The sequence below is a fragment of the Zeugodacus cucurbitae genome, chromosome 3, assembly GCF_028554725.1.
Source record: "Zeugodacus cucurbitae isolate PBARC_wt_2022May chromosome 3, idZeuCucr1.2, whole genome shotgun sequence".
In the NCBI taxonomy this organism is placed as follows: domain Eukaryota; kingdom Metazoa; phylum Arthropoda; class Insecta; order Diptera; family Tephritidae; genus Zeugodacus; species Zeugodacus cucurbitae.
In genome coordinates this window covers 37,797,163-37,821,825 of record NC_071668.1, presented here as the reverse complement: position 1 = coordinate 37,821,825, position 24,663 = coordinate 37,797,163, and the positions used below count along the sequence as shown (strand labels likewise).

The 24,663-nt window shown below is 33.8% G+C and overlaps 1 protein-coding gene across 12 annotated transcripts in view; it reads right to left on the bottom strand.

Moving 5' to 3' along the window:
- Window positions 1-24,663, bottom strand: part of LOC105220378 (probable nuclear hormone receptor HR38) — a 319,583-nt gene that overhangs the window by 124,826 nt on the left and 170,094 nt on the right. Inside the window, exons 4-6 of one of the 12 annotated variants that reach the window (XR_008470547.1) lie at window positions 3,868-4,482; window positions 1,652-3,809; window positions 542-1,587 (exon numbers count right to left, since the gene is read on the bottom strand). The exons of 8 other annotated variants lie outside the window; for them this stretch is intronic. Coding sequence is in view for 2 of the 4 variants with exons in the window: in XM_054227793.1 (XP_054083768.1) it covers window positions 6,003-6,101; window positions 6,162-6,223 (161 nt within the window). In the remaining 2 variants the exon portion in view is untranslated. Of the gene's footprint in view, window positions 1-541; window positions 1,588-1,651; window positions 4,483-5,856; window positions 6,102-6,161; window positions 6,224-24,663 lie in introns of those variants that run through there. 3 more of the 12 variants (XR_008470546.1, XM_054227793.1, XM_054227794.1) reach the window with 3 other exon arrangements.

The following is a 24,663-nucleotide window of genomic DNA, read 5'->3' as shown; positions in this document are numbered from 1 at the left end:
GAAATTATCTTCAAAAAGTAAATGTCATGAACCAATCTAACGTTTCAAATAAAGAACCGATGAGATTTTGCAAATTTTATGCGTTTTTTTTTAAAAAAAGTTATCAAGCTCTTAAAAAATCACCCTATACAACTCTGAACGCTATGTATTCGTTTCGTCATAACTGATCAGCTGATTTCTGTTTACATCAGTTTGCTTTTGCATTGTGGTTACATTTGCATTTAAATTTAAATTTCTTTTGTCGAGGGTTTTTGGAATAATGGAGCAATATAATGTTATACAGGTAATATAAAAATGTATAAATAATAAATACAATTTAACTAATTAAATTAAATGAAATTTTCGGCAGTAGAGTGGTTGAGTCAGTAGTAATAAACGACAGTTTGGAGAACAACGAAAACTATTCTGAAGTAGACCTCAACGAGTCAGCGTCTTCTGCGGCTGTATGCGAAGGCGAATGCATTGATAAGACAATTCGTAAAGGAATATATTCTAGAACTGCGGTATCAGATATTCTGCAATTTCAGTCTAAAATGATACAGCTGAAAAAGCAGAAAATGGAGCAAGAAATGAGTTTTAAGGAGAAAGAGTTGGAATTAAGAGAAAAAGGGAATTGAGGATTAAAGAAAAAGAAGTGGAGTTAAGGGAAAAGCAAGAATTATTACTAAAAGACAAAGAAATGGAGATGAAAGTAAAAGAATTGGAAAGTAATGAAAAGCTAAAAATAATGGAAATACAAATGAAAGAAAGATTGGCAATGGAAGAATTGAAATACAAATACAAATAAGTGGAAGAATTGGAAGAAGTGGTGCAAGAGAATTTTAAATTACCTGAAATGAATTAATGTACCTGAATTTTATTTTTAATAATTACTTTTTATGTTAATTTTTAAATAAAAAAAAACAAATTTTTATTTATGAATACTTATACTAATGAATAGTAAATATACGTTTAAATAATGATGTATTTTAAGTTAATCTATGATTTTGAATGAAGTCAAGAAGGCTAGATCTTGTGTTACTTCCTGGTGGTATGCTATATTGAGGTGGGTTAATTTCAACGCTTTCTTCGTTTTCAGTTTGGTAATTGATTAGCATGTTATGGAGAATGCAGCATACCACGATCCACTCATTGCATTCTTTTTTATTTTGCTCATTTATCATTCTAAACTTCAATTCCTTCAAGCTGCCGAATTTTTCTTTTAAAATGACAAAACAATTCTCAATTCGCACACGATATTTTGAAAAGTACTTATTGAAACTTTCTCTTTATTCCGAAGTGTAGTCCGTACTATTTTGCCTGAACGGTGTCAATAAAAATTCCTTGAGTGGATAGGCGCAATCTCCAGCAATCCACTGAGAGTCAGATAAAAATCGTTGAGGATGTTTTGAGGCGTTTTCGTGAATAAAAAAGTTCATGTTTTTTGGCTGGCGCTTCAGCCAACTTTAATTCTCATCCATCAATATATCCTATACAACCTGGCATCTCTTTCCGCGTTGCAGTAACATTTTCCAACCGTTCATTTTCATTTGGCCAAAACAGAAACTTCTCTTTTAATTTCAATATTGTCCGCATCTTCGTCGTCGCCTGGAAATTAATTTTTACGTAAATAAATATCAAAGTGATACTTGCTTATAATGGTAAAACTCACTTGAGTCAAGTATCATCAGGTTTAATGCCTGATTCTTGCACAGCGCATCCATTATTTTAAAATTTTCACCTCTCCTTGGCATTTCGAATACGAAGTACTTATTTTTGCGAAATACTTACTTTATGTTTTTTCAATCAGCTGATTGATAAGTGATTTACGACAACAAATTTATAACGACGTGTTCACAACCATTGTATTTTGTCTTAATTTTTGTTTATGACTTATAACTTTATGACACGTTGTGAGTATCCCAAATAAAAAGACAAGTTTATTACGTTTACAATTATAGATCATAGATTTTCTTTCTGAAAATTCCCTACTCGAGGTTTGTTTTTCGTTTAAATATAAATTACTAGCAGACCACTCCGTCGTCGAACGGGCTTAAACAAACATTTCAAAAGTTATAAGTTTTAACACACTTATACACACTCTCCCATACATATGTATGTACTTTACCGTTTCTTGCGTGGGTTCATTATAAAAAAGTAAAATGAGGAAACTTCGAACCTGAAATTTTTTGTAATGAGCAAAAACTTAATTACAATCTATAGTCTTCGATATCCGTGGTCTTGAAATCGGCACAGTAGTTTTCGAATATATTCAATATAAATCTTTCCTCTTTATAATAGTAGTGTAGATAAATGTAACTAATAATCCTTATTAAAAATGTACAACCAATATTATAATTTGAATGCCATTTTTGGAAGGTGGGTAAGTGATTGCTCCATAATAGTAGATACAATGGCGGAAAACGCTATTGATGTTGAGGGAGATATAGAAACTCCAACAGCAGTAATGCCTGAATTTGAGAAGAAGTCCGACATTTAATGCCAATCCAGGTAATATATGTTTTGCATATATAAAGTCGAATACGCGTCTCGGATATCATGAAAAATCAAACAAAAGTTGGAGGCAGATTGTGCCGTCAAGGATTGAGAGCTGAGTTTAAGGGAATGGGATTTAGATTTAAAAGAAAAAGAATTTCAGCTTAAAGAAAAATGTTCAACAGACAGGAAAAGTATAAAATTCTTGAACTTTAAATGAAGGAGAGATTAGCTATGGCTAATATAAGCGCTACTAAAGTTTTAAAGAGAGTTTTTATAAATTTTTAATCGGTATTGGAGAAATCTAAAATATATTTTTATTCAGGTTTGTGTTTTAAGTTGTTATAAATAAATAATTAAGTATATTCTAAATGAAATAGTTATTAACAAATTATATTTATTGAAAGAAAGTGAATACAAAAATAGGAGAGTTTAGTAACCATGAACATTATGCAAAAAACCGTTAAATATTTATGAAAACTGTGCTCTAGTTCTCTGCATGTAAGTATTCTTAAGACATTAAATGCTTGGGTGATTCTGAATGAAGTTTAGCAGACTACGTCTAAGGTTTGTTGAAGGTAATAAATTGGTACAGGGTTCAATGTTACTTTCATGAACTTCGTTGTATGAAATTATAAAAATGTTGTGCAAAATACAACAAACCATCATCCATTCATTACACTATTTTTTGTTTTCCGTAGTATGGAATCTAAACTTTAGCTCTTTTAAGCTAGATAATTTTTCTTTCACAATACAGTGGTACTCCAATATAACGAATGATATAATGTTGGGACCGTTCGTTAAACTGAAATATTCGTTATATCGGAAACGAAAACTAAATTAATATTGGTACATATATGTTTAAAAATAAGTATTTATTCATGAATTCATAAGCATTGGTTGAAATAAATACATATACAATGGAAAATGCATACAATAAGATTAATAAAAGAGTTATATTTTCCTCATCATCTTCATCGTCAGGTGTGGTTTTATTAATTAAAATGTTTTTCCAACACTTCTGAAGAACAACCCCTGAAACTTTTTCCCAAGCTGCAGCAATAAGTTGAATTGCATTGAAAAGGGTGAGGTCCTTTAACGCTGTATTTAAATTTTTTTTGCACTACACTGCTCAGTAAAGAATTTCGGTAAAATAATTTGGTGAGGCGAATCGCGTTCTGGTCCATCGGTTGAATTAGAGCCGTTACATTCGGTGGCATAAACACTGTTCAAATTTTTCCATCTGGAGTCACCAAATCTTCTTCTGGTGGATGACTAGGAGCGTTATCCAGGAGTAATATTGGTAGACTTCGACTTTCAAGAGAATCTTCAATCTGTAATTAAAAGTATTATTTAGGAGTATGGAAGTGAAAATTGTTGTAGTGTACAAACCTGAACCATAAAAAAATAAATAGAATTCTTAAAAAAAATAGCTCAATAATAACAAGAACCGACGGGTGTTTAACTTCCTGCATTGTTTTTTGTATTCAAAACCAAATACAAACGCCATACATTCGTAAATACAGTTCATCCCATTTCCAGCTTTCGTTATATAGAGTCATCAATGTATTGAAAAATAGTGTTCGATATATTGAACATTCGTCGGTTTTCGTTATACTGGAGCACCACTGTATTAGGAAAATATTTATTGAACTTGTCCTTTTCTTCTCTGGTATATTCTATACTATTTTGCCTAAATGGTGTTACTAAAAAATCCTTTAATGGATGTGCACTATCTCCAGCTATCCAACTGTCGAAAAAGTTTCGCTTCCAGGATAAGCAAATGCATTATTAGGATTGCGCATTATCATCTTTCAGTAAATTTAAAAGTTAATCAAATTCTTTTTGGGATACTCTCATCATTTGACAAAATTATCGTCAAAATGACATTTAGTTCCCACTGGTTGGACTTCGTGTCTCCTAAGTGCACACATCGACGATTGTGCAATAATATAAGCATATTTATTCTAAACTTCTCCTCGATCTCCTCCTGCTCATCATCATCACCTAAAACAAACATTATTTTAAAATAAAATCCATACAATAAATTTTTATACTCTCGCAACAAAAGTTGCTAAGAGAGTATAGTTTTGTTCATATAACGGTTATTTGTAACACCTAAAACTAAAAGATTTAGATATAGAGTAATATATACCAAAGTGATCAGGGTGACTAGAAGATTTGAAATCCGGATGTCTGTCCATCCGTCTGTACGCCTGTGCAATCTGTAACTTGAGTAAAAATTAAGATATCTTAACAAAACTTAGCACAAATATTCCTTGGGACCATGATTTCGAAAATAGGCGAAAATAGACTGCCACGCCCACAAAATGGCGAAAATAAAGCTAAACAGTCGTTTTCCTTACGTATCCCATCATACACTACGAAAATAGTGGAAATTGGATAATAACCACACCCACCTCCCATACAAAGGTTATGTTGAAAATTACTGAAATTAACGCACTAACGAATAACATCAGAAACCCAACATTTTGCAGAAGAAATGACATAAGGAAGCTGTACTCAGATTTTTTTACAAAATCGAAAATGATCGGGGCGTCCATATCTCGGTATAAAGCATTCTTTTGACACTCTGAGGACACGTGTGGAAAATGGTTGAAATCGAAAGACATCCACGACAACTTTCCATATAACTCAATTTTGAATTCCGTCTCATTCCTTCACTTTATAATATATACATAACGAACCAATGAAGATAGAGAAATAAATATTTTTTTGTGTAAAGACAAATACTGTATATGAGCCGTGGCATCACTTGTGAAAAAAATCAGAAATCGGACTATAACATTTCAATTCCCAAAATATCGAATAGGAAGAATTCAGTGCCTTCGTATAATTTTTCACCGAAAATATCGGTAAATCTCTGTGATATCTTATTTTAATTCAGAGGGAATCTCTTTCTTCTAATTGTGTGCCTCTGTACTCAAAATGGTTAAAATCGGTTCATAAATTCCCCTAGCTCGTATATACTTAATTATAGGTTTTTCAAAAATACGATGGGCTTAATAGTGAAATCGGTTCAGGAATTACCTGAGCCTTCATATACTATATATGTTGATTTTCTTTATTCGATTGGACTTTATGCCGAATATATGGGTCAAATTGTGTGTTATCTTAAAAAACTATATAAATAAATTGCGAGAGTATAAAATGTTCGGATGCACCCGAACTTAGCCTTTCATATTACTTGTTGATACTTACTTTCTTCCATCATGGATATTTGCAGCTATTAACTTCGCTTTTTCACTTTTTCTTGACATTTTATTTTGGTATTGAAAATGCTAAAACGTTTTTGAGACGAAAAATAACCTAAATAAAACTGTGTAACGATAAATTCACGTACGGCGTTAAATAAAAATAACGATCGATTCTCCGTTAAAAATACAATCAAAATCTTTATTTCAAATAAATAAACATAGTTATTTTAAGTTGAAAAAGGATGTCCCTTGACGCAAAAATATTATTTTTTTGAATGTCTCACCTTAATTGTCGAAATAGTACATAAACTAGAACGGAAAATAGTATGGGATGCTCACCAGAGATCTGCAACGAGCACAATGTACCAGAGAACTTACAACATAGAGAAGGTGCAGGTTCGACAGCGACTGAAATTCAAGTCTGAAAGAAGTGTACTAGGGAATTTACCACGCTACTGGGGAACTCACCTCATGAAAAGTTAACAGCGATTTCAGTTTTAGCAGCAGGGAATCTGTAAAACGAGAAATTTCTGGCACATGAAATAATCATGTGATATTATTATTCAATTTTAATTAAATTTTTATTTCTTTTTATTTTTAATTTTTTTATACTACTTTCTAAATTAATATGATTACTATTTAAAATCTTATTTTTACAAAATTATTAATAAAATGAATGAAAAATTATGTTTATGATGAGCGTCGAACCTGTTGCCCTTTCTCAACTAGGGAATTGATGGCTGGGCAAAATAGGAAAATATGTTTGAATAAAATATGCGAGAATTTATCAATTGATGGTAGACAATTCTGAAAGTCATGTTTTATTAAATTTATATATTATTCAATAATATTTTTATTTCATTTAATTTTCTATCTATTTTTCATTTAATTTTTATTAGATATTTTTTTATTTATTTTAAGTTAATTTTTATTTATATCTGATTAAAAAGTTTGTCTTATTCCTTATTATTTAAATAAAATATATAATAATCTATAATATCATTATGAACTCGAACAATCATTGATTTGCCGTCGGCAAATTTCATAACAATGTGTATGTTCAAATATTTTTGCTACCATACGCGTGCAGAAATATATATGTATGTACATACATACGTATAAATGTGAACATACAAATCTACATTCCTCACATTTGTCACTTCGACACATCTTCAAAAAAAACAACTCGCCTACAACAAAAAACCACAACAGCATTTTCATTCATAAACGCAAGCGTCGCGCACATCTCCGCGCATGCCTTGCCCGAAAGCGATTTGTCTGTAGGATGCTAAAAATCACAAATTGAACAATTTCTGATTCTTCAGAAGAGAAAACTGGCAGTGGCCGAGAATCATATTCATATTTCTATTAGAGCTAGCATCTTGTGCTATGGGTTATAAAATATCAATTAAGCTGATCGATTTTCAGCAGCTTTCGTGGTGCGTGTGGTACGCACACATTCGCTTTTTAGAAGGTGCTCGGGTTCGAATCCTGGTCGCAGTCTTATTTTTCGCATATTTTTATATTTCTGCCACAATTGATGGCAAATATGAAAATTGATTCTTTTGTGAATTTTGTCAAGCTGCTTGCACTGTTGCCACATTTCACTAGACTTCAGCACCAGCACCGAAATATGATTTCTAATTTTTGCCATCGTCGCGAGGAAACAGTTTGTCGACACCGACGTGTGCAGCGGGGAAAAGAGTTGACATATTGTTTCTGCTTCTTGATGTTCATAGTTTTTTGTAGTGAGTTACTCATGTATGTAAGTTTGTATATGCGTTGGTTTGTTTTTTGACGGTCATTCACATTCACATATTCTAATTGGTGCGTTTGCTGTTGCGCATATGAAGGAATGGTGTTGTTGTTCGTATGACGATTGCCAATTCGTAATATTATACATACATATGTACGTACACTTGTAAGTTTGTAGGTCATTCGCGAATATTTGTGCGTTGGTGATTGCTCATATGAAGGAATTCCCTTGTGCTTACATACAAATATATTTATGAAGGAATGTAGTAGATACATACATATGTAGGAATATCGTGTACGTGGTAGGTTTTTTATGTGATCGCGCATATGACAGATAATATATACATGTGTATATGCATATCTATACATACAAATGCTCATTTATACCTATAATTTTTTTAAAATGTAGCAATTTTTTAAATTTTAACACATTTAATTTATAAAACCGAAATATTGAAAAATATTTTTTTAATTTCCTACAAATTCTATTAAATATTTTTCACATTTCATTTATAAATGAAACCGAAATATTGACATAAATTTTTATTTATTTTTCTACAAATTATTTTAAATATTATTTATGAGCTGAAAAAATTCTATTGATCAGTTAAAATTTATAAAAAGTCAAAATAGTTTATCATATCAAAGCATGGGCATATCACATCAAAATGCCAATCATCACAAATGTTCATTCCCCAGCAGTCAATTCTGTTAAATAATAACGAGTAACGAGCGAATGGTGAATTCCCTACTAGCCAATTATAAGCTCTGTAAATGACCGTATCGAGCATCATACAAAAATCAAAATGCTCCTTCTCTATGTTGTAAGTTCTCTGCCCGATTGTATTGAATGTGATCGAGTTACACTCTTACACTTATAGGCTAGACAGACAGCAGAGTCAATTCGGATTAACTGCACTTTTAATCAGTTCGAAATATATAGGTGACAGACGGCAGCAAAGCGAGTTATAAACTCCCATAAACAGCTAATTGGCAATAATATTTTCATTTTGGCAAAATAAAATTGGATAGAAAGCATATATTGCGGTTGTTAGCCGCACAATTAGTACAAAATCACTAATTACTAAAGAAATATACATAAATCGCAACAAAGTTGCTAGAGAGTATTATAGTTTTGTTCACATAACGGATGTTTGTAACACTCAAAACTAAACGAGTTAGATATAGGGTTATATATACCAAAGTGATCAGGGCGACGAGGCGAGTCAAAATCCGAATGTCTGTCTGTCGTTTGTGCAAGCTGTAATTTGAGTAAAAATTAAGATATCTTGATGAAACTTGGCACACTTATACCTTGCCACCATAGGAAGGTTGCTTTTGAAAATGAGCAAAATCGGACCACTGCCACGCCCACAAAATGGCGAAAACCGAAAACACATAAAGTGCCATAAATAAGCCATAAATAAAGCTTTGGAAATAAAATATGGTATGAAGGATCGCACTATGAAGGGGCATATTTGGATATAATTTTTTTGGGGAGGTGGGCATGGCCCCGCCCCCAAATAGGTTGTTTGTACATATCTTGAAAACCAATAGAGCTATATAAATCAAACGTTCTGCAGTCGTTTTTTTAGCCACTTCTTAATACAGTCCAAAAATGAAAGAAATCAGATAATAACCACGCCCACCTTTCATACAAAGGTTAGGTTGAAAATTACTAAAAGTGGGTTAACTCACTAACGAAAAACGTCAGAAACACTAAATTTCACATAAGACATGGCAGATGGAAGCTGCACTCAGAGCATATCTCGAACACGAGGACCTCGGTGCTTCTAACCTAATATTATGGTTTCCAACTTTCAATGGACTTTATACAATATATATGACGAATATGTGGGTCAAATTGTGTATTATATAATATAAATAAAGTTAAATAATAGACCTTCCTTACTTGTTTTGTTTACATTTAATTGAAAAACAGCTGTCAGTATTGTATATTTTCATTCACAATAGGTTAAAATCGGCCATGTTTTATAATGTTGCCAACGAAAATACTACGAACTCTCTAAAATTTTGAGGATTAAATGGGAGTTAGCAAACGGAGTTAACTGAGATAACTCTCGAATTAACCCCTATTAAAGGAGTTATTCCGAATTAACGCCGCCGTCTGTCAAGGGTATTAGTCAACATAATTATGTTGGCTTGCCATAAGCTATCATAGCTTGTATATTGAACTAGAGGCATTGCCAGTTCATCACGTTTTTCATTCACAATAGGTAGGCTTTTTCCAAAAACAGTAGTTGGCGATAGCGGGAAACCCAATTTTGACAGATAAAAATGTAAACAAACCAAAATTGTAAATAAATAGACAATATGTGTATAATCGGTATAATTGAGAAGTGATTATCAGCAATTTATGGTTATAAAACTATGCTCGAACTAATATGTTTTTTGACTTTTAATATAATTTGTTCTTTAATTTATTATTTGTATTCGTAAAATTTAAGATTAAAAAAAATCAAAATGTATATGTACATAAGGGTAATGAAGTGTTTTTTTATTTTATTAAAGATTTGTTAAGTAATAAATGAAATACATTTTTAATGAATTCTATCCTTGAATTTAATTATTATTTTTTAATAAAATAAATGTACATATGTACCTACAACATCTAATATCCAAATATTCAACAAACGAAGCTAAGACAGAACGCGATATCCCGAGGTCTAAATACATACATTTGTGTGTATGTATAATTATCTATTATTCTTTGGTGTTCGAGTGCTAACTCGAGTGTGTTGATTACAACCAACCCGTGTACGACACACCCCAAATTATAATATACACAAAACCCGAGTTCGCTGCTTGAACTTCCAAACTCGATCGAACACGTATTTGAAGAGTCTTACACACGTTACTATGGTAATTCAATAAGGCACTATTTAAATAAACCAATAGTACGACTGAACTCCCTAATTGTAACGATAAACATGGTGATTTCCGACAGACTTTGCCGGATATGTATAAAGTAATAATGTACCACGAAATCTGGAAACACTTCCAATGTCCATAAACATGTGCATACTAAATTGTATGGAGAACGATAAAATAGAACTGCAAACAAATACGCAACACATTAAATTGCCATACAATTGCTGGCGTATTGTTAACGAAAAAACATTTCATGCTCTCGCAATTTATTTATTTAACTTTATTAATATTATATAATACACAATTTGACCTACATATTCGTCATATATATAGTATAAAGTCCACTGAAAGTTGGAAACCATAATATTAGGTTAGAAGCACCGATGTCCTCATGCTCGATATATGGGGCCTTGAAAACCTATGGTCCGATTTCGGCGATTTTTAGAAATGGGCTGCCACACTATAAATACAGTATTTGTGCAAAGTTTTGCACCGATGTCTTCACTAGTGCTTACTTTATATATTGTAAAGTAAACGATTCAGATCATCTTCTAAGTTCTGGTATACAGGAAGTAGGCGTGGTTGTAAAGCGATTTGGCCAATTTTCACAACATATTATTGGGAGGTAAAGAAACTATTACAAACCCAGTTTCATTGAAATCGGTCGAGTAGTTCCTGAGATATGGTTTTTGACCCATAAGTGGGCGACGCCACGCCCATTTTCCATTTTGTAAAAAAATCTGAGTGCAGCTTCCTGCCATTCCTTATGTGAAATTTAGTGTTTCTGGCTTTTTTCGTTAGTGAGCCAACCCACTTTTAGTAATTTTCAACCTAACCTTTGTATGGGAGGTGGGCGTGGTTATTATCCTTTTTCTTTCATTTTTGGACTGTATTAAGAAGTGGCTAAAAAAACGACTGCAGAAAGTTTGGTTTATATAGCTTCATTGGTTTGCGAGATATATATAAATAACCGATTTGGGGGCGGGACCACGCCCACTTCCCCAAAACAATTACATCCAAATATGCCCCTTCCTGGTGCGATCCTTTATTCCAAATTTTACTATTATAACTTTATTTATGGCTTAGTTATGACACTTTATGTCTTTATGGCTTTCGCCATTTTGTGGGCGTGGCAGTGGACCGATTTTGCCCATTTTCGGAAGAAACCCTCTCACGGTCCCAAGGAACATATGTTCCAAGTTTCATTAAGATATCTCAATTTTTACTCAAGTTACAGCTTGCACGGTCGGACGGACAGACATCCGGATTTCAACTCCACTCGTCATCCTGATCATTTATATATATGTAACCCCATATCGAACTCTTTTATTTCTTGGTTACACAAACAACCGTTATGTGAACAAAACTATGATACTCTGTGCAATAGGTTGCGAGCGTATAAACAAGTAAGGAAGTGCTAAGTTCGGGTGCAACCGAACATTTCATACTCTCGCAATTTATTTAGTTAACTTTATTTATATTATATAATACACAATTTGTCCCACATATTCGTCATATATATTGCATAAAGTCCATTGAAAGTTGGAAACCATAATATTAGGTTAGAAGCACCGAGGTCCTCGTGTTCGATATATGCGGCTTTAAAAACCTATGGTCCGATTTCGGCGATTTTTAGAATGGGGCTGCCACACTATAAACATAGTATTTGTGCAAAGTTCTGCACCGATATCTTCCCTAGTGCTTACTTTATATATTGTAAAGTAAACGATTCAGATCGTCTTCAAAGTTCTGGTATATAGGGAGTAGGCGTGGTTGTGAAGCGATTTGGCCTATTTTCACAACATATCATTGGGATGTAAGGAAACTATTACAAACCAAGTTTCATTGAAATGGATCGAGTAGTTCCTGAGATATGGTTTTTGACCCATAAGTGGGCGACGCCACGCCCATTTTCCATTTTGTAAAAAAATCTGAGTGCAGCTTCCATCTGCCATTTTTTATGTGAAATTTAGTGTTTCTGACGTTTTTCTTTAGTGACTTAACCCACTTTTAGTAATTTTCAACCTAACCTTTGTATGGGAGGTGGGCGTGGTTATTATCTGATTTCTTTCATTATTAGACTGTATTAAGAAGTTACTAAAAAAACGACTGCAGAAAGTTTGGTTTATTTAGCTCTATTGGTTTGCGAGATATGTAAAAAAACCTTTTTGGTGGCAGGGCCACGCCCACTTCTCCAAAAAAAACTACATCCAAATATGCCCCTTCATAGTGCGATCCTTCATATCAAATTTTATTTCCATATATTTTTTTATGGCTTAGTTATGGCACTTTATGTGTTTTCGGTTTTCGCCATTTTGTGGGCGTGGCAGTGGTCCGATTTTGCTCATTTTCGCAACCTTCCTATGGTGCCAAGAAATAAGTGTGCTAAGTTTTATTAAGATATCTTAATTTTTACTCAAGTAACAGCTTGCACAGACGGACGGACGGACAGACAGACATTGGGATTTAAACTCCACTCTTCACCCTGATCACTTTGGTATATATAACCCTATATCTAACTCGTTTAGTTTTGGGTGTTACAAACAACCATTATGTGAACAAAGCTATAATACTCTCTTTAGCAACATTTGTTGCGAGAGTATAATAATTTATTTCAGTTTCAACATTTGACTTAATTTTTATTTAAATGGTCACGCTTTGCCATTTAAATATTATTTAAATTACCACATGCAACTATAATACGTTTTTCAATCAGCTGATTTGCAATTAGGAGAAGATAGACATATATACATATATACATAAAAAATGGAAACTGACAACGACGAAAGTGATATGGAGTGCGAGGTTTTAATAATCATGTTTATAAATCGGCGCTAGTATAATGAGGGAGCAATAAAATTGTTTCACGTATTACGATGACGTTGATTTTCGATACAGATTCAAAATTCAGCACAAAACTAAGAAGTAAGTATACGTACGAGTAATAGAAATATTGTAGAAACGGTGTTATGTCCCCCGAATGAATGCTTTTACTAACATTGCGTTTCTTTGCAAATGGCTGCACGCAAAGAACGAGCGGTGGACCTATGTGGTGTTTCAAAATGTTCTACCTGTCGTGCAGTGTGACACTGTATTTCATTGTTAAGAAAATGCTTTATAACCATCCCCTTGAAATTAGAAAGTCAAAGAGAAATTCAGAAACAGTTTTATAAAATAGCAAAATTTCCGCGTGTGCTAGCTGCTATGGACTATACACATGTAAAAATACTATCACCCGGTCAGAATAAACAATGTAAATAATTTAAAGATAGATAATTTAAAATTAATAACTATTTAGGTGGGGATGAAGCAGACTATTTCGAAATCGAAAAAGCTACTTTTCAATTAATGTACAAACGTTTTGTGACAGCAAACTGAACATAATGGATATCGTAGTCCGTTGGCCAGGATCATCACTTGATACAATATTACTGAAAAATTCACGAGTATTTAAATTCGGAATTTAAATAGTCGTTGCCTGTAATGACACCTTCGTTAAAAGTGTAAACTCCGGATGAGGCGTTATATTACACATCCCGACAAAATTAAAATATTGTTTGCTTCTTTGAATTTATCAACTGATTCTAGTTAATTTTGGCGCGCTGAATTCAAATCTGTAATCAGTTTGTCTCTAAGATATAGCTTTTTTATACCCTCAACTTAACTTATGACCTGAAAAAAAAATTCGCAAAAAAAAAAAATTACCTAAAACATTTTTTTTAATTCAAATATTTTTTTCGTTTCATAAGTTTATTTTACCTTCCAGTCAAACCGGTTCGCTTAAGATATGCTTTTTTGATGAATTTGGTTATTTTTACTGGGTGGTATATAAAATTCGGTACAAGCAGTTTCCGAAAATATTACTTTATGTGTAGTTGCTAGCTGATTAACGGGAATTTTATTTGTATGTATAATATTATTGAGAACGATATTTTTTCTTATTGCGCTCCAATTGCATATCGGAAGTTAGTTGCTTGTAAGAAGTGGTTTATTGCAGTTGGCAAAGTTTATTAAAAAGTGTTGATCTAAATATAAATGACTTCCAATAGAAGACGTAAGACCTATTTCGGAATTTGTTAAAAAATCGTATTTAGATTACTTTGGAGTTGATCTTGGTGACCAAGATAAAAGCTGGGCTCCACACATTGTGTGTGTAAATTTGCGACAGTGGACTCAAGGAAAACGAAATAGGCTTAAGTTTGGTGTTCCGATGGTTTGGAGATAGCCCAGAAATTATTTGGACGACTGTTACTTCTGTTCAGTGAGTTTTGCTGGTATTAATAGGAACAAGTAAGGAAGGGCTAAGTTCGGGTGTAACCGAACATTTTATACTCTCGCAATTTATATATTGAACTTTATTTATATTATATAATACACAATATGATCCACATATTCGTCATATATATTATATAAAGTCCATTGAAAGTTGGAAACTATAATATTAGGTTAGAAGCACCGAGGTCCTCATGTTCGATATAAGGGGCCTTGAAAATCTATGGTCCGATTTCGGCGATTTTTAGAAATGGGCTGCCGCACTATAAATACAGTATTTGTGCAAAGTTTCGCACCGATATCTTCACTAGTGCTTACTTTATATATTGTAAAGTAAACGATTCAGATCATATTCTAAGTTCTGGTATATAGGAAGTAGGCGTGGTTGTGGAGCGATTTGGCCAATTTTCACAACATATTATTGGGATGTAAGGAAACTATTACAAACCAAGTTTCATTGAAATCGATAGAGTAGTTCCTGAGATATGGTTTTTGACCCATAAGTGGGCGACGCCACGCCCATTTTCCATTTTGTAAAAAAATCTGAGTGCACCTTTCATCTGCCATTTCTTATGTAAAATTTAGTGTTTCTGACGTTTTTCGTTAATGAGTTAACCCACTTTTAGTAATATTCAACTTAACTTTTGTATGGGAGGTGGGCGTGATTATTATGCGATTTCTTTCATTTTTGGACTGCATTAGGAAGTGGCTAAAAAAAACGACTTCAGAAAGTTTGGTTTATATAGCTCTATTGATTTTCGAGATATGTACAAAAAACCTATTTTGGGGAGGGGCCACGCCCACTTCCCCAAAAAAATTACATCCAAATATGCCGCTTCATAGTGCGATCCTTCATACCAAATTCTATTTCCATAGCTTTATTTATGGCTTAGTTATGGCCTTTTATGTGTTTTCGGTTTTCGCCATTTTGCTCATTTTCGAAAGCAACCTTCCTATGGTGCCAAGAAATAAGTGTGCCAAGTTTCATCAAGATATCTTAATTTTTACACAAGTTACAGCATGCACAGACGGACGGACGGACGGACGGACAGACAGACATTCGGATTTGAACTCCACTCTTCACCCTGATCACTTTGGTATATATAACACTATATCTAACTCGTTTAGTTTTGGGTGTTACAAACAACCGTTATGTAAACAAAACTATAATACTCTCTTTAGCAACATTTGTTGCGAGAGTATAAAAATCGAAATAAATGGCAGTATCCCGATTTACCGTCAGCACGCCGTCCAATTCCCCATTCCGAAGATGTTCCCTTTCCAAAACTGAATGATTCTCCAGAGCCGAGTTCGGAGTTTGAATATAATGCCGCTAATGATCTAAGTGATTGCGACAGTGTTTTCGAAAACACAGAAACTATTCATCAACGTTTTAATCAATGCGAGTTGAAAAGATCGTCCTACCACCGTTGCATATCAAATTAGGACTCATGAAGCAGTTTGTTAAGGCTCTGAATCGCGATGGGGAATGTATGCATATATTTGCAGCAAAAGGCCTAATCTAAGTAGAGATAACAATACAGCAGGAGTTTTTGACGGTCCCCAAATAAGGCAGTTTATGAATGACAACGATTTTGATAAGTCAATGACCGTAACTGAACGAAATGCGTGGGAATCATTCATGCAAGTTATAAAAAATTTCTTGGGAAATAATAAAGCTCCAAATTATGTTCAATTAGTGGAGAATATGCTGGAAAAGTTCAGAGACCTTGGCTGCAATATGAGTATTAAAATCCATTATTTGCGCAGTCAGTTGGACCGATTTCCCGAAAATTTGGGTAATTTAAGCGAAGAAAAAGAGAAAGGTTCCACCAAGATATCAAATCGGTACCAGGAAAGGTGGGATACACATATGATGGCAGACTACTGTTGAAATTGGCAAGGAGACTCTGATCCGGCTGTTCATTCCAGATTGTCTCTTAAAAGAAGCTTTACATTCTGTAACTAGAATTATATAGAGTTACATTCTGTAACTCTAATAATATATATATATATATGTATATATTATTTTGAATGCTTTGTGAGAATTTTTTTTATTTTAATAAATCTGTTGCACAGAGTATTATAGTTTTGTTCACATAACGGTTCTTTGTGTCACCAAGAAATAAAAGAGTTAGAAATGGGGTTATATATATATAAATGATCGGGATGACGAGTGGAGTTAAAATCCGGATGTCTGTCCGTCCATCTGTCCGTCTGTCCATGCAAGCGATAACTTGAGTAAAAATTGAGATATCTTAATGAAACTTGGAACACATGTTCCTTGGGGTCATGAGAGGGTTGCTTTCGAACAAAATCGGTCCACTGCCACGCCCACAAAATGGCGAAACCCAAAAACACATAAAGTGTCATAACTAAGCCATAAATAAAGTTATAACAGTAAAATTTGGAATAAAGGATGGCACTAGGAAGGGGCATATTTGGATGTAATTTTTTTGGGGAAGTGGGAGTGGCCCCGCCCCCAAATCTGTTATTTGTATATATCTCGCAAACCAATGAAGCTATATAAACCAAACTTTCTGCAGTCGATTCTCTTACGTACCCCACCACACACTATGATAATAGCTGAAATCGGATAATAACCACGCCCACCTCCCATACAAAGGTTAGGTTGAAAATTACTAAAAGTGGGTTAACTCACTAACGAAAAACGTCAGAAACACTAAATATCACATAAGAAAAGGCAGATGGAAGCTGCACTCAGATTTTTTTACAAAATGGAAAATGGGCGTGGCGTGGCCCACTTATGGGTCAAAAACCCTATATCTGGAACTACTCGATCGATTTCAATGAAACTGAGTTTGTAATAGTTTCCTTAACTCCCAATAATATGTTGTGAAAATTGACCAAATCACTTCACAACCTACTTCCTATATACCAGAACTTTGAAGACGATCTGAATCGTTTACTTTACAATATATAAAGTAAGCACTAGTGAAGATATCGGTACAGAACTATGCACAAATACTATGTTTAGAGTGTGGCAGCCCCATTCTAAAAATCGCTGAAATCGGACCATAGGTTTTTAAGGCCCCATATATAGAACATGAGAACCTCGGCGCTTCTAACCTAATATTATGGTTTCCAACTTTCAATGGACCTTATACAATATATATGACGAATATGTGGGTCAAATTGTGTATTATATAATATAAATAAAGTTAAATAAATAAACTGCGAGAGTATAAAATGTTCGGTTTCACCCGAACTTAGCCCTTCCTTACTTGTTTTTTTTTATATTTCTATGGAAAGTTTTACTTTTTAAATACTTAAAAAATTTGGGCATTTTTTTTGGTAATAACTATAACAGCAAATAAAAAATTTTGATGAACTGAAACTTTTTGGAAAAAACTGACAGATGGTCATAAGTGGAGGGTATAAGAAAGATAAATCAAACTAGAGCTGATAGAGACAAACTGATTACAGATTTGAATTCAGCGCACCCAAATTAACTTGTATCAGTTGATAACTTCAAAGAAGCAAATTGAGTGTTGGCCTGTGTTATATAATGAATCGTAAATCACCTTACAGTAGTAGAAAGTATTATTGTAGCAACCGCAGTTTTACGTAATTAACTTATGGCGATTAAAAATGCTTCTGCAGTCTACTAAAATGATATAAATAACATTATAGATACAGTTGTTGAAGAAATGACAATTTGTATACAAAAAATCTGAAACAAACTTATATTTGCTACGAGAGTATTATAGTTTTGTTCACATAAAGATTATTTGTAAGTCATAAAACTAAACGAGTTAGATATAGGGTTATATATATCAAAATGATCAGGGTGACGAGACGAGTCAAAATCCGAATGTCTGTCTGTCCGTCCGTCCGTGCAACGAAAAAATGCTCCTCATATCGAATATGAAGAGCTCCGTGCCGAAATATCGGTAAATCTTCTAATAGTGTATCTCTGTACCAGAAATGGTTAAAATCGGGTCATAACTTCGCCTAGCTCTCATATACCTAATTATAGGATATTCAAAAATAGCTTATAAATCGGTTAATATGAGAAATATCCTAGGCAAATTGCTGAAATTATAATACTACGTTCGGCCCGACATTGAAAACCTCTTGAAAACATAATTTGTGGATTGTGGAACCAAAGTCGTTCTGACCGACATTTTGTGTTTTCGATGTGTTTTCATTGACAATTCACAAATGTATTTGTTTGTTTACATTTTAAGCAACGAAATTGGTAAGTTTTAGAATCTTTAATATTCTAAAAATTCAGTATATAACAATTTTTAACCGTAATAAATGTTGGGTGTTTTAATTTAAATGTCAAAAATTAGGCTGGTCTGGTAATAAAGCGAATTGCTATAAAAAACGCTTATTTTGAGGCGCTCTCGCACTGGAATAAGTTGGACATCCCTTTATCCTTGTATTTGCTTTAGGCTCACCTGTGGACATCCCTTTATCCTTGTATTTGCTTTAGGCTCACAATTGGTAAATATTAGTTATCTATTACTACGTTTATGCTTCATTTCTACACGGTTATATTCTAGATGGGTAAAGCCTATAAGCATAAACGGAAAATACTCTACCCGAGGTGAACTCTGAATTGGATTAAATTCAGGGCTGCCACTCAAAATTTTTTTTTAATTTTGAATTGTTTTCAATATTAGCAAACAATAACTACATCTTATAGCATACTCATTTTATCATTCTTTGATTCAAGTTTTTCACATTGACATTTATTTAGTTGAAAAATTAAATTATGGGAGAACATATAATAATTTTGATAAAATTTTTTGGTAAATAATTAAAATTTTAGCGAAAAATTGGCAATACGGGAACCATGTATATGCAATTTGTCAAAAAAAATTTTCTCCAGCACAAAAAATCAGCTGATTTGAAGTTCAACTTAACTCTAAATCCGTTTATGTGTTCAACTTAACTCTAAATCCGTAAAATGTGTATATTCTATTCGAGTAGATCATTTAACTCATGGTGAAAAAGTGTTTATGCATGTGCATTGAACTAACACGTGTATAATATAACTAGGCATGAAAACATCGTAAAATGAAACATCGATGATTCGCTGTATCGATGTTTCTTCAAAACCCATCGAAATCGAAAACATCGGTCATTAAAACATCGATACATCGAATCATCGATGTATTTTTGAACTTTTTTAACTGATTTTAAATTTAGTGTGAAAAGCTAAGGGATACAGATGCAGAAGCATAAATAAATGAAATGTATGCCGGTATTCTGCGAGCAGTCTCAAGTCTCTAATAGAGACGAATCTGTGGTGTAATCTCTATAGTGACTTTTTGGTATTCTGGCTAGTTTGTCTCATCTCTATTTGAGAAATATCAGTCTCTAATTTGTGATGTGCCTTAAACCAGGTCACAGAAAAACAAGAGCACAATAATGGTAGATGCAATGGGCCTAATATACATTATAATGAAAAGAAAACGAGAAGAAGAGAGATAATGGATTAATATTTGTAATTTTGCAATAATGGATAACAAAGTACCTATGTTTTAGCTACACTCGTAGGCGCAATCTGGCTATTTTGCGCAACAAGGAAGATCACTTTTAGATCACGTTTAGGAAATTCTTTCGATTTCCAAATCACAAATATGTATGTATATATATATATAATAATCATAAAATAATGAATTTGTATTTTTTACAATTATTTACCTTCGATTGCCATTATGCTCAAATGTAAGGATGAAAACATGTGTTAGTCGATTGTTAGGTTGTTATATTTCATATTTAACAATTGATTCAGATGAAATGCATATATTACGCATTTATTATAAACTATTTCAGTATTATTTTCAATAATAATATTATCAAATTATTTGCAAGAAATTTTTCTGCTGAAATTTGGTTAAAAAAAAAAACTAATTGCGTGCAATCAATTCATAAATTATCATTATGAACATGCACTCATCTCTAATCAACTAAAATAAACAGCTGATAGCTTGCTTTTCTTTTCACCACACTATTTGGTGAACTTTTTTGAGACTGTATCAGCCAGAATACCAAAATGATACTTCCTGACTAACAGGATCGCCAGTTCGCAATTGTGACAAATAGAGATATGAGACAAACGTGGCAAGCAGAATACCGGCAGTAGTATGCCTTAAGTTGATACATTTTATTTCACTTAGCATTACATGTCTGTTAAAGTTTTTTCTCAATAAATAACAGAGTTTGGTTTATATAGCTCTATTGATTTTCGAGATATGTACAAAAAACCTATTTTGGGGCGGGGCCACGCCCACTTCCCAAAAAAAATTACATCCAAATATGCCCCTTCATAGTGCGATCCTTCATACCAAATTCTATTTCCATAGCTTTATTTATGGCTTAGTTATGGCCTTTTATGTGTTTTCGGTTTTCGCCATTTTGTAGGCGTGGCAGTGGTCCGATTTTGCTCATTTTCGAAAGCAACCTTCCTATGGTACCAAGAAATAAGTGTGCCAAGTTTCATCAAGATATCTTAATTTTTACACAAGTTACAGCATGCACAGACGGACGGACGGACAGACAGACATTCGGATTTGAACTCCACTCTTCACCCTGATCACTTTGGTATATATAACCCTATATCTAACTCGTTTAGTTTTGGGTGTTACAAACAACCGTTATGTGAACAAAACTATAATACTCTCTTTAGCAACATTTGTTGCGAGAGTATAAAAATCGAAATAAATGGCAGTATCCCGATTTACCGTCAGCACGTCGTCCAATTCCCCATTCCGAAGATGTTCCCTTTCCAAAACTGAATGATTCTCCAGAGCCGAGTTCGGAGTTTGAATATAATGCCGCTAATGATCTAAGTGATTGCGACAGTGTTTTCGAAAACACAGAAACTATTCATCAACGTTTTAATCAATGCGAGTTGAAAAGATCGTCCTACCACCGTTGCATATCAAATTAGGACTCATGAAGCAGTTTGTTAAGGCTCTGAATCGCGATGGGGAATGTATGCATATATTTGCAGCAAAATGCCTAATCTAAGTAGAGATAAGAATACAGCAGGAGTTTTTGACGGTCCCCAAATAAGGCAGTTTATGAATGACAACGATTTTGATAAGTCAATGACCGTAACTGAACGAAATGCGTGGGAATCATTCATGCAAGTTATAAAAAATTTCTTGGGAAATAATAAAACTCCAAATTATGTTCAATTAGTGGAGAATATGCTGGATAAGTTCAGAGACCTTGGCTGCAATATGAGTATTAAAATCCATTATTTGCGCAGTCAGTTGGACCGATTTCCCGAAAATTTGGGTAATTTAAGCGAAGAAAAAGAGAAAGGTTCCACCAAGATATCAAATCGGTACCAGAAAAGGTGGGATACACATATGATGGCAGACTACTGTTGAAATTGGCAAGGAGACTCTGATCCGGCTGTTCATTCCAGATTGTCTCTTAAAAGAAGCTTTACATTCTGTAACTAGAATTATATATATATATGTATATATTATTTTGTATGCTTTGTGAGAATTTTTTTATTTTAATAAATCTGTGTGAAACAGTTTTACTTCTTTTTATTTTTATACTCTCGCAACCTGTTGCACAGAGTATTATAGTTTTGTTCACATCACGGTTCTTTGTGTCACCAAGAAATAAAAGAGTTAGAAATGGGGTTATATATATATAAATGATAGGGATGACGAGTGGAGTTGAAATCCGGATGTCTGTCCGTCCATCTGTCCGTCTGTCCGTGCAAGCGATAACTTGAGTAAAAATTGAGATATCTTAATGAAACTTGGAACACATGTTCCTTGGGGTCATGAGAGGGTTGCTTTCGAACAAAATCGGTCCACTGCTACGCCCACAAAATGGCGAAAACCAAAAACACATAAAGTGTCATAACTAAGCCATAAATAAAGTTATAACAGTAAAATTTGGAATAAAGGATCGCACTAGGAAGGGGCATATTTGGATGTAATTTTTTTGGGGAAGTGGGAGTGGCCCCGGCCCCAAATCTGTTATTTGTATATATCTCGCAAACCAATGAAGCTATATAAACCAAACTTTCTGCAGTCGATTCTCTTACGTACCCCACCACACACTATGATAATAGCTGAAATCGGATAATAACCACGCGAACCTCCCATACAAAGGTTAGGTTGAAAATTACTAAAAGTGGGTTAACTCACTAACGAAAAACGTCAGAAACACTAAATATCACATAAGAAAAGGCAGATGGAAGCTGCACTCAGATTTTTTTACAAAATGGAAAATGGGCGTGGCGTGGCCCACTTATGGGTCAAAAAACCCTATCTCAGGAACTAATCGATCGATTTCAATGAAACTTGATTTGTAATAGTTTCCTTTCCCAATAATATGTTGTGAAAATTGACCAAATCACTTCACAACCTACTTCCTATATACCAGAACTTTGAAGACGATCTGACTCGTTTACTTTACAATATATAAAGTAAGCACTAGTGAAGATATCGGTGCAGAACTATGCACAAATACTATGTTTAGAGTGTGGCAGCCCCATTCTAAAAATCGCTGAAATCGGACCATAGGTTTTTAAGGCCCCATATATCGAACACGCGAACCTCGGCGCTTCTAACCTAATATTATGGTTTCCAACTTTCAATGGACCTTATACAATATATATGACGAATATGTGGGTCAAATTGTGTATTATATATATATATATATATATATATATATATTTGGCGTAGGAACCGCTTTAAGCGATTATAGCCGAATCCACCAGAGCGCGCCACTCATTCCTCCTTTTTGCTTTTTGGCGCCAATTGGAAACACCAAGTGAAGCCAGGTCACTTTGCACTTGGTCTTTCCACCGGAGTGGAGGTCGTCCTCTTCCGCGGCTTCCTCCAGCGGGTACTGCATCGAATACTTTCAGAGCTGGAGTGTTTTCTTCCATCCGTACAACATGACCTAGCCAGCGTAGCCGCTGTCTTTTTATTCGCTGAACTATGTCAATGTCGTCGTATAAATCGTACAGCTCATCGTTCCATCGCCTGCGGTATTCGCCGTTGCCAATGTTTAGAGGACCAAAAATCTTGCGCAAAACCTTTCTCTCGAAAACCCCAAGAGTCGTCTCATCGGATGTTGTCATCGTCCACGCTTCAGCGCCATACATCAGGACGGGAATAATGAGCGACTTATAGAGTTTGATTTTGGTTCGTCGAGAGAGGACTTTACTTTTCAATTGCCTACTCAGTCCAAAGTAGCACCTGTTGGCAAGAGTGATTCTGCGTTGGATTTCAAGGCTGACATTGTTGGTGTTATTATATAATATAAATAAAGTTAAATAAATAAACTGCAAGAGTATAAAATGTTCGGTTTCACCCGAACTTAGCCCTTCCTTACTTGTTTTTTTTTATATTTCTATGGAAAGTTTTACTTTTTAAATACTTAAAAAATTTGGGCATTTTTTTTGGTAATAACTATAACAGCAAATAAAAAATTTTGATGAACTGAAACTTTTTGAAAAAAACTGACAGATGGTCATAAGTGGAGGGTATAAGAAAGATAAATCAAACTAGAGCTGATAGAGACAAACTGATTACAGATTTGAATTCAGCGCACCCAAATTAACTTGTATCAGTTGATAACTTCAAAGAAGCAAATTGAGTGTTGGCCTGTGTTATATAATGAATCGTAAATCACCTTACAGTAGTAGAAAGTATTATTGTAGCAACCGCAGTTTTACGTAATTAACTTATGGCGATTACAAATGCTTCTGCAGTCTACTAAAATGATATAAATAACATTATAGATACAGTTGTTGAAGAAATGACAATTTGTATACAAAAAATCTGAAACAAACTTATATTTGCTACGAGAGTATTATAGTTTTGTTCACATAAAGATTATTTGTAAGTCATAAAACTAAACGAGTTAGATATAGGGTTATGTATATCAAAATGATTAGGGTGACGAGACGAGTCAAAATCCGAATGTCTGTCTGTCCGTCCGTCCGTGCAACGAAAAAATGCTCCTCATATCGAATATGAAGAGCTCCGTGCCGAAATATCGGTAAATCTTCTAATAGTGTATCTCTGTACCA